General features: G+C 38.1%; 1 protein-coding gene across 7 annotated transcripts in view; it reads left to right on the top strand.

Annotated features, from left to right (window-relative positions):
- OPHN1 (oligophrenin 1) overlaps positions 1-18,985 on the top strand; it is a 534,987-nt gene that overhangs the window by 278,861 nt on the left and 237,141 nt on the right. For all 7 annotated transcript variants that reach the window (XM_088833841.1, XM_088833840.1, XM_088833845.1 and 4 more), the window contains 5 exons: positions 5,180-5,271; positions 10,044-10,122; positions 12,706-12,739; positions 13,279-13,341; positions 16,494-16,568. In XM_088833841.1, the coding sequence (XP_088689967.1) occupies positions 5,180-5,271; positions 10,044-10,122; positions 12,706-12,739; positions 13,279-13,341; positions 16,494-16,568 (343 nt within the window). The remainder of the gene's footprint in view (positions 1-5,179; positions 5,272-10,043; positions 10,123-12,705; positions 12,740-13,278; positions 13,342-16,493; positions 16,569-18,985) is intronic.

Genomic DNA, 18,985 nt, shown 5'->3' with positions numbered 1-18,985 from the left:
CAGCTCGATGGACATGAGTTTGAGTGAACTCCAGGTGTTGGTGATGGACAGGGAGGCCTGGCGTGCTGTGATTCATGGGGTCGCAGAGAGTCGGACACGACTGAGTGACTTAACTGAACTGAACTGAACTGACTGATAATCTTTTTAATGTTAAATTGGATTTGCCAAAGTTTTGTCGAGGATATTTTCATGTATGTGCATCAGTGATATTAGCATGTTATTTTTTGGTTTTGTAGTATCTTTGATTTTGGCCTTTTAGAATGAATTTGGAAATGTATTGCCACTGAATTTTTTGAAATGGTTTGAAAAGAATAGGTGTTAGTCTTCTTTAAATGATTGATGGAATTCACCTGTGAAGCCATCGGGTTGTGAACTTTTGTATGTTGGGATTTTTTGTTATTTTTTTTAAATTACTGATTCAGTTTCATTACTGGTAATTGGACTGTTTGCATATCTATTTCTTTTTTATTCCATTTTGGAAGATTGTGCATTTATTCATAGGCATTTCTCCTAGGTTGTCCATTTTTTTGGTATGTGAGTGGTCGTAGTAATCTCTTATGACCTGATATACTTCTGTGTTGTTTGTTGTAATTTCTCCTTTTTTTTTATTTCTGATTTTATTGATTTGAACCCTCTTTTTTTCTTGATGACTCTGAGGAAATATTTATCAGTTTTGTTTATGTTTTCAACTAGCTCTTAGTTTCATTAATCTTTTCTGTTTTTTGTTAATTTTTAGCTATATTTCATTTATTTCTTCTCTAGCTTATGATGTCTGTTCTCTTTTCTTGTAGTGACTGGCTTTTGTTTATTCTTTCTCTTGTTACTTTATGTGTGAGGTTAGGTTGTTCGAGATCTTTCTCGTTTTATGAGTTAGGCTTATATTGATGTAGCATTACATTTTTGAATTGCTTTTGCTGCATTCCATAAAACATGGATTGTTGTGTTTTCATTTTCATTTGTCTCTAGATATTTTTTGATTTCCTCTTTGATTTATTCAGTGATCTTTTTGATTGTTCAACTGTTTATTCTCTATATATTTATGATTTTTGCAGTTTTTTTTTTCTTATAGTTAATTTCTAGTGATAATGTTGTGATTAGAAAAGATACTGAATGTGATTTCTATCTCCTTCAATTTACTGACATTGTTTTGTGCCTTAGCTTGTGATCTATCCTTGAAAATGGCTCATGTGTATTTGAAAAGAATGTATATTCTGCAGCAAGCTTTTGAATAGAATGCTTTATATATAAGAATATGCCCCTCTTTTGGTGGGGCCTACTGTTGTGGGCACACTGGTGAGCATGGGCTAACCCCCTCCACCTGATTGTTTACCTACTGCTGAAGCTGCTGCCTGCTGATGGGCCAGTCTGAGTTCTATTGCAGTTGGTGGTGGGGCCCAAGGAGCCTTGGTACTGGTTATTGCCCCTTAGTAGTTTAGGCTGTGTCCTGGTCCTGGTTCACTGGTGGGCTTGGCTGGGCACTGTTTGGCTTCTTGTGAGGCCTAAAGAAAGTGTCACAGAACGGTTGTCAAACTGCTGCTGGATCAAGCTGGGGCCTAGGGCTTGGTATCAGCCTGTTGTTTTGTGGGTCTGGATCTTGGGTAAGCTGGTTGTAGGACATGATGTACCTCAAAGCTGGTTTCAGCACATTGGTTGGCAGTGTTGGGGCCCAATATGTTCTAGGGCTGTTACCTGTCTGCTGCAGAGTAAACAAGTTCCTTGGGACTCATGCCAGCTTACTGGTGGGCGGGGCTGGGTCCTGGAGTGTCTCAGTAGTCCAGGGGGACCTATTGCTGCCTCTAGCCTGCTGGTGGATGTGGTTATATTCCTGTGTGGCTCCTAGGGCTCATGCCAACTGGCTGGTAGATAGGGCCATGTCCAACATTAATAAGCTACAGGGAGGGCTCCAAAATGGTGCTTTCTAGCATCTTTTTCCTCATGGAAGAATTAGCACCTCAAAATGGTTGCCTCCAGCTTCTCTGTCCCCAGGGTCAGTTCCACTTGTCTCCTGTCTCTCTGTATGGCTCTCTACTATCAGCAAGTCAATATGACCCAGGCACCTTCCACCTTGCTTTTGTCCTGGTTCTCAGAACATGTGAGATTTTGTATGCAACCATTAAGAATATACTACCTATTTCCTGTACACCTCTGGCTCTCCTTAAAGCAAGCCCTGCTGGCTTTCAAAGCCAGATGTTCTGAGGCCTTGTCTTCTCAGTTCAGGACCCCTTGACTAGGAATCTAATATAGGGATCAAACCCCTTGCTCCTTGGGGATAAACTCTACAATTGCAACTATCCTCTTATTTGTGGATCACCTGTTTATGGGTGTGGTCCTTGACCACCATGCATGCACCCCTCCTACCTGTCTAGTTGTGATTCTTTCCTTATATCTGTAGTTGTAGAAGATCTTTCCTGCTAGTCTTCAGGTCATTCTCACCATTGATTGTTTCTCAGTAAATAGTTGTAACGTTACCAAACAGGGTTCTTGGCCTTCCCCAATCAATAGAAATTGACTACAGGTCAGACAAGAAGTTCAGGCAAGGCTTTATTATTACCCCTGATGCAGCAGGGGCAGCAAGAACAGACAACAAGTTCCCTTGCTTGATCGCCACCCAAAGTGGGGCAAGGTTATTCCTTATAGGGGTGAGGATAGAATTGTGGCCACAGGTTGGAGCAGAGGGGTAGCTTAGGTGTTTTGCCCACATCATAGGTGGTGGTGTATGTAGGGAGCATGCAAAATACTCTGCTTTTGCTCCCATCCCCCTGCTTTTGCTCCAGGCTCTTCAAAAGTGGCAAGGTTTTTTTGTCTCTTTGTGTCTTTTGTCCATAATTTGTCCCAACTGGGCATGCATGCAGTTATTTTTAGTTCCATACAATTTGTATTTTGTTTCTAGAAGAGTGGTGTGGCCAGGTGCAAACATTGCAACACTGGAGCAAAGGGTCTGAGGTCTGTCTGTCTCAGTAATTTTGGTGGGCCCATGCAAGGAGGTAAGCTCAGGTTCTTCCTACTCCACCATCTTGGACACTCTTGTTTCAAGAACTAGTCTTAAACCCTAGTTCCAAGGCCTAATAAATTGTGATCTTGAGTAAATCAGTTTTGGTTGCTCACTATCATTTTTCTCATCAGAAAAAATGGCAAGGATGATAGTCTAGTTTATAAATATTTATTGAGCACTAGGAGTTGGTGATGGACAGGGAGGCCTGGCGTGATGTGATTCATGGGGTCGCAAAGAGTCAGACACAACTGAGCGACTGAACTGAACTGAACTGGACTTTTTACTAGGTGCTAGAGATATAAAGATAAACAAGACGCTGCCCACATCGTTGAGTTCTTAGTCAAGTGGGGGAATCAGATGTGAAAAAGAGAGGCTTTAATACAATGAAGAAAACACAAAGTAGACAGTATATATATTGGGGAAAGATTTTTTAGGAAATGAAAGCTGAACTGCAGGTTGTAGCACAAGTAAGAGTTTGTCAGTAAAAGACGATAGATAAAGTCATTTTGGGTGAAGGAAACAATATATGCAAAGTTGGAGTCATGAAAGAGCATGATACATGTGTGAAATAGGAGTACTTTTACACTGATGGGACATCATAAATTAGATGAGGGTGGCTGAAGGTGAACCTGGAGTGATGGGCAGGATGTTGTCCCCTGAGCTGTAATGTCATCTCACCAAATTTAATGGAGTTGAGAGTTTAAAAAGGGAATGTGAGCACACGATGCAGTTAATTACTCTCACCTTGCAAGGCTGACAATGCTTGATATCCTAAGTGTTGGAGTTTTAGAAGGCGGATTGAAAAATGAATATAGAATTGTGTTTCTATAGTGCAGGAGCAAGAAAAAGGATAGACCTGCAAAGGACTTGAGTGTGACAATGAGAGGGAATTTATTTGATGATCAACTGTACGGGCCAGTTAGGACAGTATAGTGCTTAGGTACAGACTTGGCACTTTGGGTAGAAACACAAATTCATTGTTTCTGGATTTGAGACAGCAAGGTTGGTAGTATTATTCCCATTTAATAGATTATGAAGTTTATATTCAGAGAGGAAAAATTATTTACCTTGGGCCACATACTTAGTAAAAGTCATAACTGAGACAAGACCCCAGCTTTTAAACTTCTTAGTTTATTGATATTTGTACTATACTGACTTGGGTGACTTTGGGTGAGCCATTTTACTTCTCTGAGCTTCACTTCCCTCTGAGGCTATTACGAAGAAAAGTGACCTAGCGTAATATGTGGCATGTATTAGTAATCAATAAATGTTAGTTCTCTTTTCTATACCACATTGCCTCTGTTGTAAACTGAACTAGGTGGGATTTGATGAATTTTAATCTGTGAACACGGGCTTCCCTTGTGGCTCAGTGGTAAATAGTCTGCCTGCAGTGCAGAAGCCACAGGGAACACAGGTTCGGTCCCTAGGTCAGGAAGGTCCCCTGGAGGACATGGCAACCTACTCCAGTATTCTTGCTTGGAGAATCCCATGGACAGAGGAGCATGGCAGGCTAAAGTACATGGGGTCCCAGAGTTGAACATAACTGAAGCAACTTAACACACCCTCAACCTGTGAACCCAATGGATTTCTATGGCCTTGTTAAGTGCCCACAAGACTAATGTGGGACACATTGTCCTGCACACATGAAATAACCAAATTCCACCTTGACTATCACACAAATATCCTTATTTTCCCTACTCCTGCCCTATCTTTGGAGAGAATGCTTTTGTAATTCCCATCATCTTAAAGGTTCTGGAAGTGGGAAACCAAAAACATTTTTCCTCCTATCTTCTATCTGCCACTATAATGGAAGGGACATTGCAGAAAACCACTTACCCAGTGCAATCTCCCTACCTAGAAGTCTCATGAAATTTTATTTTGTATACTTAATGCCATTTGTATACTCCATTTCTCCTGCATCCCCCTTATGAGTTTCCTATTTAATATACCTTACTTGGAAAAGAACACTGGTTTATCCTGAACAGTTTCTTCTGTACTCAGTCATTGATTTTTCGAACAGAGAAAAACCATCTGCCACCTTGTTGCAACTACCCTTTGAGGGGACAAGGTCCTCAGTGAGGCTAAACATTGTTCCTGCTGTGTAACAGATGCGTTCCGACTGCAGTAAGCAGAAGAAGCTTCTGTGTATTTTTTACAAACTGGCTATTAATCCTTCTGCTATTTCAGGGGCCCTTGGACTTAACCCTGAAGTACTGTGTGAGAAGGAAGACGGAGTCTATTGATAAGAGATTCTGTTTCGATATAGAAACAAATGAAAGGTAAGGATGTGAACTAGCAGCATCCCATGTGCCAGTTTCTGAGTCTGGGTAGGTATTTTATTTTCATCTGTCATCTCTTTTTGATAAAAGTGAGCAAAACTATTCATGACACCACTTTCTTGGCTCTTTTGGCTGCCCCTCCCAGGGATCCCTGTTAGAGTTGGACCAGAGCTGGTTCTCTCTATTCAAGGTTCAGTCAGCTTTCCCTTACTTGCTATAGGCCGAAGTTACTCCTAGGATTTAATTTGCTATGATATATGCAAAAGGTCAGTGTTTGGTGATGCTGCAAAAGAACAGGATAACAAAACTCATTCTTTTTAATCCCAGTATACAAGAACAAATTAATTGAAACACATATTTAAGGGAACATGAATTGGTTGGAGGGTGGTAGTAGTATTGGGGATGCTTTTCCCCCCATTTGGTACAAATGATGTGGACATTTCCTACCTTGCAGATATTTATGTAAAGTGTAAATAGTTTAATTATCAACTTTCTGATTTCAGCAAAGCTTTCAATCTTTGGATTCAGTTGCATTTGTTCCTATCCAATTCTCTCTTTTCGTCTTTTCAAGCTGGACAATTTATTGGTAGGGAACTGTAACTTTTACTTTTGAATTTTAAAATGAGAGCATTTGGAGTTACTTTGGAAAAAGACATGTTATGTAGTTGGAAAGTTGATCCAGCATTTAGTGAGTAAATGTGTTTCTATATTTTATTTCCATCCATTGTTCCTATGTATTAGGCATTAAGTATTATAATCCGTTCCGTTCCGTCGCTCAGTCGTGTCCGACTCTTTGCGACCCCGTGAACTGTTGCCTAACCAGGCTTCTCCATCCATGGGATTCTCAAGGCAAGAATACTGGAGTGGGTTACCGTTTCCTTCAATTTAACAAAAGATCAGATTGCTAGAAAGGAACTTGGATTAATTACAATATCATATGAGCAAATCTATCAGTAACTAGAATCATATAGATCAGATTAAGAAAATAAGGCATTTCTTTTGGTCTTGGAATAAGTAGTTATTAGTTCTCTTCTCCATTTTAAATTTATGTTTGTGAATCTATATGCTTTCTTTGTTTAGAATGGATGGTCCCAATCAAAGATGGCTGTAATAGTAAACAGTGTTAGTGATAATCATGAGGTTGTCACTCATTTCCACCCCACAGCTTTGAGCTCAGTAGGAAGGGGAAAGCAACTGTTGGCTATGGCTTCCTTTTTATGAACCTTTAGTGTCTTTGGATCTGCTGAATTAATGTACATAAATAAAGTTAAATTTTTCTGTGTGTAATTCCATTCTGATTCACTTTACAGCTTAAATTTGCAAGCCACTTGCAAGTATTATTCTCATAGACTCAAAGCATTTGCACACAGTTTGGCTCTGAGGTTAAGGGCAAGGATCAATATATATTTATAATATATATAATATATATTATATAATCAATATATATTTATATATATAATATTTATATATTATATTGCATCTAATGCTATGTATGGCTCATGGTAGATACTGAATCTGGTATTCATTTTTAAAATTTTTCCCTACCCAAAATACTGGGGAATTCTAAAACTAGAACCCAGGATTAAAGTTTTGATAAGGCTATGATTTTACTTACCACATATTGGGCATTTAAAAAATATTCCTGCACTGAAGTCCACCCTCATTTTACAGGTGAGGAGACTGGGACTTGTATATGTTTAACTGCCTTGCCTAATCAAAGTCACATAGTGGCAAGGTTGAGCTCAAACTCTGGCCTGTAGGTCTCCAAACCCCATGTTCTTTTAAATTTTATTCCATTGTCTATTATAAGCAGAATAAATACATTGTGAAATAAAAGGGTCAAATATAATAATGCACAGATGCTGAGGTTCCTCTGTGCGTGTGGAGTTTTCTGAGTAATATGACATCAGTATCTGCTTTCCTGGCTGGTCAATCTGATATAAGGGGCAGAGGCAGGCCTCGCAGTAGACGTCAGGCACTTGTACTCATGTTCCCTGCTGAATTGAACAGATGACTCTTTGAATCCCCTTTTTTATTTCTGGAATAGAGGATAACATTTTTTATTATTATTATTGTTCCTACCAATATTTGAAGCCACAGTCTCATAGCCCATCAGAACTTGAAGGACAATAATTATAGTAATAATAATAATAATAACATTGATGATGACGATGACAGCAACAACTGCTAACATTCACTGAGTACCTCTATGTGCTAGGCACCATTCTCAGCCTTTATTTTATTGTTTTTCTTTGCTTTTTTAATGATTTATTTTAATTGGAGTCTAATTGCTTTACAATATTGTGGTTGTTTTTGCCATACATTGACATGAATCAGCCTGGGTGTACATATGTCCCCCTATCCTGAACCCCCCTCCTCCCTCCCTCCCTACCCCATCCCTCTGGGTTGTCCCAGAGCACCAGCTTTGAGTACCCTGCTTCATGCATCAAACTTGCATTGGTCATCTATTTTACATATGGTAATATAAATGTTTCATTGCTATTCTCTCAAATCATCCCACCCTCGCCTTCTCTCAGAGTCCAAAAGTCTGTTCTTTACTTTTGTGTCTCTTTTGCTGTCTTCCATATAAGGTTGTCATTACCGTCTTTCTAAATTCCATGTATATGCATTAATATACTGTATTGGTGTTTCTCTTTCTGACTTACTTCACTCTGTATAATAGGCTCCATTTTCATCAACCTCATTTTATTTTATTTTATTTATTTTAATTGGAAGCTAATTACTGGCTGGTTTATTGGGATGAACCAGAGGGATGGGATGGGGAGGGAGGTTGGAGGGGGTTTCAAGATGGGGAAAACATGTACACCCGGGGCACATCCACATCATTTTAAATGTATAATTTCCTTTAGTCTTCATCACAGTCACTTGAAGTGGGTGGTGTTTCTATCCCAATCTCACAAAGACCAGGAGACAGAGAGAAGTTAAGCACTTAGATTATACAACTAGTAAATGTTAGAGCTAGGATCCAAATCCAGGCATACTAATTTCCAAGCCCACATTCTTAACCACTGAACTATACTCCAAATATGTTATATATGCCTTTTGGTTTTAGAGGATTGACTGAGACCTCAGGGTGGGCACAGGATTTGTCTAAAATCATGATGGAAAAGCCTGGCCTAGAAATCAGTACTCTTTCTACTTTGTCATTTTGTTCTTAACAATATTGTTCTTTGACTTTGACTTTTAGTAGCACCCGAAAATCTCCAAATGCTTCCTGAATAGGCATTTATTTATTCTTTCAGCTTCTCTGTATGATCAAGAAAGGATACATACAAGCTTTCTGATTTCCTAAATTGGAAAACTGTGTCCGTAATAGTTCATATCTAGTCTACAGCATCTGCTTTATGTTTTTTGCCCATTTTCTTGCTTTCCTTCTTTCTAGCTTCAGGGTCCAGCTGGATAATTATTTTTACAGAGATTTGTAGACTTTCTAGTCCCATAAGATATGTCTAAAAGGTTGGATATTTCTTAGAGAAAAGTAAACTTGAAAGAGTCCAGTACTGAAAGCCACGTCCTAGTTTTCAATTGATTCTGGCTTGAAGATAATTTAGGGGCTTTACTTATTAAGGAGTACTTTAATGTAGTAAGAGGCAGAAGGACAGGTAGGATAGGAATCCCATGGTATCAGAACTAAAAAGGACCTATCAATTTGTCAGGTCCAAATTTTTTATGGCTAAAGAAATTGAGGCACAGTGACTTTCCTACTGAACTCACTTGTCATTACTCTGTTGTTATTTTATGACTCAGAGAGGTCTCATCTTAACATGGAAGAAGCGAGAGGAACAAATGTCTCCTAGTGGCACAACTAGGCAGAGAATGGAAGAAACCTTATGCCTGCAAGTAATATGATTAATCCCCAAATTTCAGTTTGGTTTTGAAGGTCCGAGAAGAACAGTGTATACCAAATTGGGGTATATCTGGGTATATAGTTGCAATTACTGCAAATAAATAAAATTAGATTTCAAGTTGTCTGTCATGCAGGAGAGGCTTTATAATATATTAGCTAAGAAAGAACATGGCTGCTGGACTAAAATTCCTAAATCAAAACCCTGGCTCTACACTTAGTACGGACTCAGGTAACCTCTCTTTGCCTCAGTTTCCCCTTCTGTAAAATAGGGTTTTCTATAGTCCCTGCTTTATAGGCTTCTTGTGTAGATTAAGTGAATTAATACGTATAAAGTACTTATAGTACTATGGCATATACTGAGCATTCAGTAACTAGTAGTTTTTGTTATTATTTATAAGATTGCTTAAATCAGCCAGAAGGCCTCCCTGTGCATGTTGTTGACTTCTTTCCAACTGAGATGCCCCTTGGACATTCTAGGTGGTAGAAGTAGCAAAGCCATTTTCCTTATATATGTACTTATAATGAACATGCTCAGAACCATTTGAACTCAGACCAAATGACTGGCTTCTATGAGCGAGAGGCAGGGAGAGCTTCAGTTTGTTTTAAGCACACAATGGGGTCAATTTAAGTCTGTATTATGGTGAGGTGTCAGCATCTGCTTTCATATTTCCTTGCCTGACCCTAGCATGAAACCACCAAGATACTACCTCCACCAATGTTTCCAAAGTTACTGTTCTCTAAGTTCCATTGTTTTTCTGAGTAAAAAAAGATTTTGAATAATTGGAAATCTGTATTTCTGTGTCTGCTCAGTGTCATAACTCCCAGGGCTGAGAGGAACCCTAGATTATAAGACTCCATTCTCTCAGTTAACTTTTTTGCTCTCAACTTGTCATTTATTCCTTAGACCAGGAACCATCACTCTGCAAGCTCTTTCAGAAGCTAACAGAAGGCTGTGGATGGAGGCTATGGATGGGAAAGAACCTGTAAGTTACCCTGGGGAAACGTCAGCAACATAGGCCAGTATATGAGTGTGCTCTAGTGGTAGCAGTGAATCCAGAACAATTAAAGGGTGATAGATAATTCATACTCAAAAGTTTAGAATTATTAGGAAATGCTGAATAACATTTCTTGTTTAATAAGTTAGGCCACTTGAGTTCCAGAGATGGTAAAGGACTTCTCTAGAATTAGCTTCAGAAAGGCATGTCAATGGACCTAGAAACTAGGTCTCTCAGCTTCTTTCTTCTTATACAGGTATGCCCACAAGGTTTCCTTAAGAAAGAAAATTAAGCCTTTTTGTAGTTTATAGCATTAATATGTGTTCATATATAAGGATGGAAAATAATTTTCATGACTGTGAACAAGCATTTATTAAGATTTTATTCAGAATGGTTTTTACTGCTTCTCACTTACATTCCTAAGTCAACTTACTCTCTTTAAGGGCAGGAGATGGCATTGCCATCCTATATCCCCAAATGCACCATTCCATTTAGAACACTGTTACATAGGATTACAAGCAATACTTTTACAGGGCTAACGGTTATCATAGAAAGACCAATATGAAGAGTCAGGTCACCAAAAAGCATTTTTTTCCTTCAGTATCTTCTGTGTAGGTTTCTTCTTATGGCATATGACGTAATGTCAGCTTCTTAGTTTTGGAATCCCAAAAGGTTATATTTGGGTCTGGTTCTGCCATTCAGTGATTGTGTGACCTTGAGCTACTTATTTAATTTCTCTGAGATTCTTCTCTTCAGTAAAATGGCTTTAATAATTTCTGTTCTAGCTATCTCACAGAGTTGCTTTGAAAGAAATCAATTAAAAGCCAGTTTGTCAACCATAATATTCTATATCAGTTTGAAGTTCTTCTCACTGGTCTGAAGGCTTGGTGCAAAGCTACTGAAATTCAGTAGTATTTGGGTACAATCTAATTTTGTTTTATGCAAGGCAAAAGCTTGCTAAAATGGAGAATATATTACAGGGACTCCTTTCTGTGTGTTTCTACTGCCTTGAAGACTAGTGAGGAAGGCCCAGCTATAAAATTGCATGTATAGCAACCAAGAAGATAGCAGTAGAGAAGTGGTGTTGTAAGGACTGTCATCCAGAAAATAGGCCAGGGCCTTTCTCTGCTCCCTTCTCTCACAGAAACTTGGAGCTTAACCATTAGATGCCTGTGATATTTTTCTAGCAGGATACTAGCAAGCCCAGCAAGACATTTTATTCCTTTTTTGTTGTTGTTCATATTTATTTCTTATTTTTAAATCAAAATATAGCTAATTTACAATATTGTAAGTCATTTTACTCTTAATTCCCTCTCCTGAACTTGCTCTCCCTTTAAAGTTTTAAAAATCAAAGGGTACAAATGGCTTTTTGTGAAGAATGATGTTACAACATGGGCCCTCTGAATGTGGGTCCTTATCAACTTGACCTGTCTCACTGACCTATCCATGGACATACACATATAGGCAGAAAATTTTATTTTATTTTATTTATTTTTTATTATTTTTTAAATTTATTTATTTTAATTGGAGGCTAATTGCTTTACGTTATTGTATTGGTTTTGCCATACATTGACATGAATCTGCCCCGGGTGTACCTTCGTTCCCCATCTTGAACCCCCCTCCCAACTCCCTCCCCATCCCATCCCTCTGGTTCATCCCAGTACACCAGCCCCGAGCATCCTGTATCAGAAAATTTTATTTTAAAAGGAGAGATTGTTAAAGTAGATTATACAGATGACATAGAGAGGACTTATTTCCTGCATTACTAATGTTGATTCTGCTCTACTAACAACCCCCTTCCCCAATTCACTAATATTATAAATAGTAAGAAGATCAGTTCTTGAAGGAACATCTACTACAACACTGATCATTTTAGAGATATGAATTTTGAAGTCTAGAGAATGAATGGGACATGCCTAAGTTTCATAATGATGTAGCCATAAAGCCAAGACTAGGCTTCAAGACTCAAGGATCTCCTCTTGTTTCTCACATAGCTATCACAATTCATACTTTAAGATGACTCAGAGAAAGTTTGGTGAATACATGGATCTCTTTCAGATGGCCACTTGCTTTTCTACCCATCTGGGTAGAAAATACCCATTAACACCTTTGGGTAAGGAGATTGATATTAGTAATATTTAAATTTTACCATCAGCTATTCAACACTGCAGTTTCTTATCCAGATCATTGAAAGTTTGTTTCGTGAGGCTTATTACAGCAAGATCTAACTCTGATTTCTTCTGCCAATAACCTGGAGAAAACCACTTCCTTTCTGTCATACTCTCTTGCTCTATCAGGAAAATTCTCTAAGTTTTACATAAATAAATGTCTAAGATGTGTAGGCTACCACTGCAGTGAGCTGTGTGAAATCCAATGTAATCTTCAGGGATTGTTAATCCTACTGTTTCTAGTGACCTAGGCAAAGATGATTCTGCTTAGCCCATTTTATTGCTTGTTAAACTCTTAAAGTCACTAATGCTTTTGATGGATTTGAGGAAAGATATTTAGTATTTGCTGAACTTACTTATAGTGATTCACAGTATCCATGGATCTTTGTCTCTTTTTTTGTAGATCTACCACAGCCCTATAACAAAACAGGAAGAAAGTAAGTCAGATTTCCGATCTACTGGCATTATAAACTGTTAGCTATCTTAATCACAGTAAATGCTATCATCAGTGATTTGTAATATTGATGCAAATGTATTTATGGATACCTTTGTGTGAAATAAAATTCAGACCTGCTTTTTTAGAAAGTGTCTTTCGATTAAACTAAGGTAGTCACTTTATCTTAGCTTATTGGTGGTGTAGTTGTAGTAATATAGAGAAACACTAATTATATTCTTCTTTTTCTAGACACACAATAGAAATTGTGTGCATTTCCAGCCTAATTTTTCACATTTGGTGTAGCTCATGCCTCAAGCAGATATACAAAAAGGGTCAAGTAAAAACATTTTGTGTTATAAGAGTGAAAACTCTAACCACTTCTCTCCCCCAGATGAAGAATCTTTCCATTTAAAGATGATTGAAGGAGAGAGACCAAACCCCTAATTCTCTCACTGTAGTCTCTTAACCAGATCCATGAAGGTTTGTTAGGTGAGGCTTATTACAGCAGGATCTAACTCTACTTTCTTTTGCTTGAAACAGTGGAACTGAATGAAGTGGGGTTCAAGTTTGTTAGGAAGTGCATCAATATAATTGAGACCAAAGGTAAGATATGAGCCATAGCCTTGGCATCGTTTGAATCTGATTATTCTGTTTTTAATGATTTTTAAAATTTATTTAATTTTTAATGATGTATAGTTGATGTGCAATATTAGGATCACAGCCTTGTCATGGTAAAGAGACTTGCATAACTCAATAAAGCTATGAGTCATACCATGCAGGACCATCCAAGACAGATGGGTCACAGTGAAGAGTTCTGACAAAATAAAAACCTCCACTGATCCATTGTAGGAGGAAATGGCAGACCACGTCAGTATTCTTGCCTGGAGAACCCCATGGACAGTATGAAAAGACAAAAAGATATGGAACTGGAAGATGAGTCCCCCAGGTTAAAAGGTGTCCAATATGCTACTTCAGAAGATCTGAGGGCAATTACTAATATCTATAGAAAGAATGAAGCAGCTGGGCCAAAGTGGAAATGATGCTCAGTTTAGATGGTAGTGAAAGTAAAGTTCAACGTTGTAAAGAACAATATTGTATAGGAACCTGGAATGTTAGGTCCATGAATCAAGGCAAATTGGACATGGTCAAGCAGGAGATGGAGAGCGTGAACATTAAAATCTTAGGAATCATTGAACTAAAATGGACAAGAATGGGTGAATTTAATTCAGATAACCATTTTATATATATACATAATATCTACTACTGTGGGCAAGAATCCCTTAGAAGAAATGGAGTAGAACTCATAGTCAACAAAGGAGTCCAAAAATGCAGTATTTGGGTGCAACCTGAAAAAGGGCACAAACAGTTCATTTTCAAGGCAAACCATTCAACTTCACAGTAATCTGTCTATACCCCAACCACTAGTGCTAGAGAAGCTGAACAGTTCTATGAAAACCTACAAGACCTTCTAAAACTAACACCAAAAAAAAAAATGTTCTTTCCATCATAGGTGATTGGAATGCAAAAGTAGGAAATCAAGAGATAGCCGGAATGACTGGCAAGTTTGGCCTTGGAGTAAAAAATGAATCAGGGCAAAGGCTAACAGAGTTTTGACAAGAGAACATGCTGGTCATGGCAAACACCCTTTTCAACGACCCAAGAGACAATTCTACACATGGACATCACTAGATGATCAATACCAAACTCAGATTGATTATGTTCTTTGCAGCCAAAGATGGAGAAGCTCTGTACAGTCAGCAAAAAAAAAAAAACAAAAACTAAAACAAAAACCTGGAGCTGACTTTGTCTCAGATCATGAGCTCCTTATTACAAAATTCAGTCTGAACTTGAAGAAAGTAGGGGAAACCACTAAGTCATTAGGTATGACCTAAATCAAATCCCTAATGATTATACAGCTGTGATGAATGGACTCAAGGGATCAGATTTGGGAGACAGAATGTCTAAGGAACTATGTATGGAGGTTTGTAACATTGTATAGGAGGCAGTGACCAAAGCCATTCCAAAGAAAGAGAAATACAAGGAGGCCATGTGGTTGTCTGAGGAAGCATTACAAATAGCTGAGGAATGAAGAAAAGCAAAGACGGGGAGAAAGGGAAAGACATACCAAACAGAATGCAGAGTTCCAGAGAATGGCAAGGAGAGGAAAGAAGTCCTACTTAAACCAACAATGCAAAGACATAGAGGAGAACAATACAATGGGAAAGGCTGGAAATCTCTTCAAGAAAATTGAAGATATCATGGGAACATTTCATGCAAGGATGGGCACGATAAAGGACAGAAAGAGTAAGGATGTAACAGACGCAGAAGATATTAAGAAGAGGTGGCAAGAATACACAGAAGAACTATACAAGAAAGGTCTTAATGACCCAGATAACCACGATGGTGTGTGGTCACTCATCTAGAACTAGACATCCTGGAGTTTGAAGTCAAGTGAGACTTAGGAAGCATTACTACGAGCAAAGCTAGTAGAGGGGACAGAATGCCAGCTGAGATATTTAAAATCCTAAAAGATGATGCTGTTAAAGTGCTGCACTCAATATATCAGCAAATTTGGAAAATTCAGCCATGGTCACAAGACTGGAAAAGGTCAGTTTTTATTCCAATCCCAAAGGAGGGCAATGCCAAAGAATGTTCAAACTACTGTACAATCATGTTCATTTCACATGCAAGTAAGATTATACTCAAAATCCTTCGAGCTAGGCTTTAGCAGTATGTGAACTGAGCTTCCAGATGTACAAGCTGGGTTTCAAAGAGGCAGAGGAACCAGAAATCAAATTTCCAACATTCTTAGGATTATGGAAAAAGCAAAGGAGTTCCAAAAACACATCTGATTCTGTTTCATTGACTATGCTAAAGCCTTTGACTGTGTGGATCCCAACAAACTGTGGAAACTTCTTTAAAAGATGGGAATACCAGACCACCTCACCTTTCTCCTGAGAAAACTATGCTGGTCAAGAAGCAACACAGAATCAAATATGAATAATTTGTGGTTTCCTGCTTTTAGTGATAAAGAACTTCAAATGGCATATAAAATATTTTTAAATACTATCTGGCACTTTTCAAACAGTGTTATGATAGTTCCACCCTAAATAAATAAGAGTTCAGTTTCTGCCACAATACATATTGCTTTAAAAATTGTTGGGGACAAAGTTAAAATCCAGCAAATGTGGCATTAATATTTTTCCAGGTTGATGATACTTTCTTATTTCTGAGAATATTTTGAATGTAGGCGAGAGTAGTGTATAAGCCAGGGCTCTTTTTTCTCCCCATAATGTTGGTTCAGTCTTTCTCAGTACACAAAATGTTTATTTGCTTCACACCTGCTATACTGTAGCTCTCTCTTACTTTATATCCCTGCCTAGGAAAAACTTGAAGGTTGATATCTCCTCCTTTTGCAACTAAACCCAAGCTTCTTTCCAAAATGACAACTGTTCTCTGTTATCTGCTGCTACTCACATAAGCATTTTTTTTTCTATTTACTATAGAATGTGTTCTTTTCTAGTCATGTTATTGAGGGCTTGGTACAATCCAAATGAAAGTATGGAAAGAATAATTTGCAGAGATGTTTCAGGACTGTTTCCCTATTGTAGAGGAGGGCTGGAGAGATTGGAGACAGTAGGGAGATACTTTCTTGTTTGAACTGAGTCCATTGTGTAAGTACCCACTTTCTCTACCTTGATGGAGATGAAAGTTCTAGCTATATTAATAAAGCTGACCTGGTTTTCTTTCTGTAGGAATCAAGACAGAAGGATTGTACCGTACTGTGGGCAGCAATATTCAGGTTCAGAAGCTGCTGAATGCCTTTTTTGGTAACAATTTTAATTTCATAATTCTTTTGGGGAGTTGTTTGTATTTGAGAAATACATGTGGCTATAAGAGAAAGGAGACATTGATAAAGGTTATAGAATATATTTTTAAATATAAAATGTACACTTACTTGCCTATGCTGAGTCAGAGACACCTTTCCTTGAAACAATGATTATCATCTCAAATCTGGATTTTACCCCAACCTCTCCACTGGAACTACTCTGGCCAGGCATAGAAGGTATATTCTCGTGAAATTCAATGAACTCTTTTCAGTTTCAATCTTACTTGATATCCTTATTGACCACTCCCTCCTTTTGAAACTTTCTCTCTACATGATGTTTATTATTCAACAGTCTCTTAATTCTTCTAACGTCATGTATTATTCCTTTCAAGTGACTTTTGTAAGGTCCTTTTACTGCTTATCTTTAAAATCTTGTCTGGATATTTCCCAACCTTCTATCTTTGCCCCCCTTCACTTCTTCTACATGTTTTCCTAATGATTAGATTTTTATCCTAGCTATGGATCATATTTTTCTTTTTATTTACATAAGTCTGGTAAATTTTGTTACATGCTGTACATTGTGACTTGAGTGTTGCAGTGTGTTGAATTTTGTTTTGCAGTCAGTTATTTGTGTATCAGGTTGCTTCATTTAAGGATTATTTTTAATCTTATTAGGTCAGATATAAAGTATTCTTTCCTGGCTAGTTTAGCCTTACATCTAAGGTCTGATTTCTTTTGTCTCTTCATTTTCAGAGGTTAGAACTTAAACAATTGCCAGCTCTGTGTGAGTTCTGGGTATTCTTTTTGGTATTTCTTTGTCTGGCCTCATGGGGTTTCATCCTAGGCACTCATGGTTTTGTATTCAGTGACAGATTCAAATGGACCCACAGCTAAGGGTTTTTCAGTTCTTTTTCTACATACTACACTTCTCTGGTACACTGGTACACTGATCTGCAAAGTTTACTCTGACCTTCTAGTTTACTCAGCTTTTCTGACCTCTGATCTTTGTCTCTTCAACTGAGCAAGATGTCCATGCTCAGCTTGAGCTCTCACTCCCCATGCTATCATCCAGAAAACGTTTTCAGGTAGCAATCTGGTAATGATAAGGCTTATCTTTCTTTTCCCCCTGTTTCAAGGTTCTATACTGTGTATTGTTCAAGTACTACAAACAGCTATTTATATATTTTGTCCCAGATTCTAATTGTTACCACAGGAGAGAAGTCTGGTTCTAGTTACTTCAACTCTCTTTGGTTTTTACTAGCACCTCTGTGCTGTCAACACACCAAAATTACTAATCCAGACATCATATCATGAGTTCTAAACTAATGGATCCAGTTTCCCACTGGACCTGTGCTTTTCAAACATATTTAGGTCATGGCACACATTGGGCTTCCCTGGTGGCTCAGTGGTAAAGAATCCACCTGCCAAAACAGGAGATGCGGATTCGATCCCTGGATCAGAAAGATCCCCTAGAGAAGGAAATGGCAACCCACTTTAATATTCTTGTGTAGGAAATCCCGTGGATAGAGGAACCTGGCGGGCTACAGTCCATGGGGTTGCAAAAGACATGACTTAGTAACTAAACAACAACAGCAACACACTAGAATGATCATATCTGTGTAACACACTCTGGTAAATGGATAAAACTGATCATGGATGAGGCAGTAATCCCCAAAGGCTGAGGAAATCAGTCAGTACTGGAATTTTTGCACAAGATCTCTGTATATAGATATTCCACAGGTACATATGATTTACATGCCCAAAACTAAACTCATTTTTTATGTCTTCCTGCAAACCTACTCTTCTTCATTTTGTGAATGGTGATGAACTGTCAAGTAAGCTCAGTTCTCATAAAGTTTCATAGAACAAGTTGAGTGTGGAAATTTGCTGTTTGGATAAAGCATATATTTTTGGTCTTTTCTGTGGTGCTTAGCTTAACTTCCACAACCTTACAGACCTGACATCTCAACCTGTTAGCACTTGAGGGTGCTATAGCATCCAGTAATAACAGTAATGTGGATTTTGCATTGCAGATTACATCACTGATGCCTCAATAAATGTCTTTGTTTATCACTTTACACTGCTGACTTTTAAAAATGTAAGTTCTGTTTTCCTGGCCAACTGACATTGCATTTTATAAGCTAAAGGACACTTCATATATAAAACAACTGACAGCATAGCCCAGGATATTTAGTCTCTGAAAAATTATTTAGTCTCATAAATTATTTAGAATTCTATTTCCAGTATCACTACATTCTTCTACGTGATATATAATAAGCTAAAACAAAATGTCATGCTACTCATTGTACTGATTCTGTTATAGGTTTCATAGGACAGAATGGTTCGTTCAAATCACACATGACAGTACAATTCAGTTGGTATAGTGAATCTGTACACATCAACCTCCAAATAAGAATA

This window comes from Moschus berezovskii, chromosome X (assembly GCF_049115385.1).
Source record: "Moschus berezovskii isolate FMDL1 chromosome X, NW_MosBer_1.0, whole genome shotgun sequence".
NCBI classification, from domain to species: Eukaryota; Metazoa; Chordata; class Mammalia; order Artiodactyla; family Moschidae; genus Moschus; species Moschus berezovskii.
This window is presented reverse-complemented; position numbering and strand designations above follow the sequence as displayed.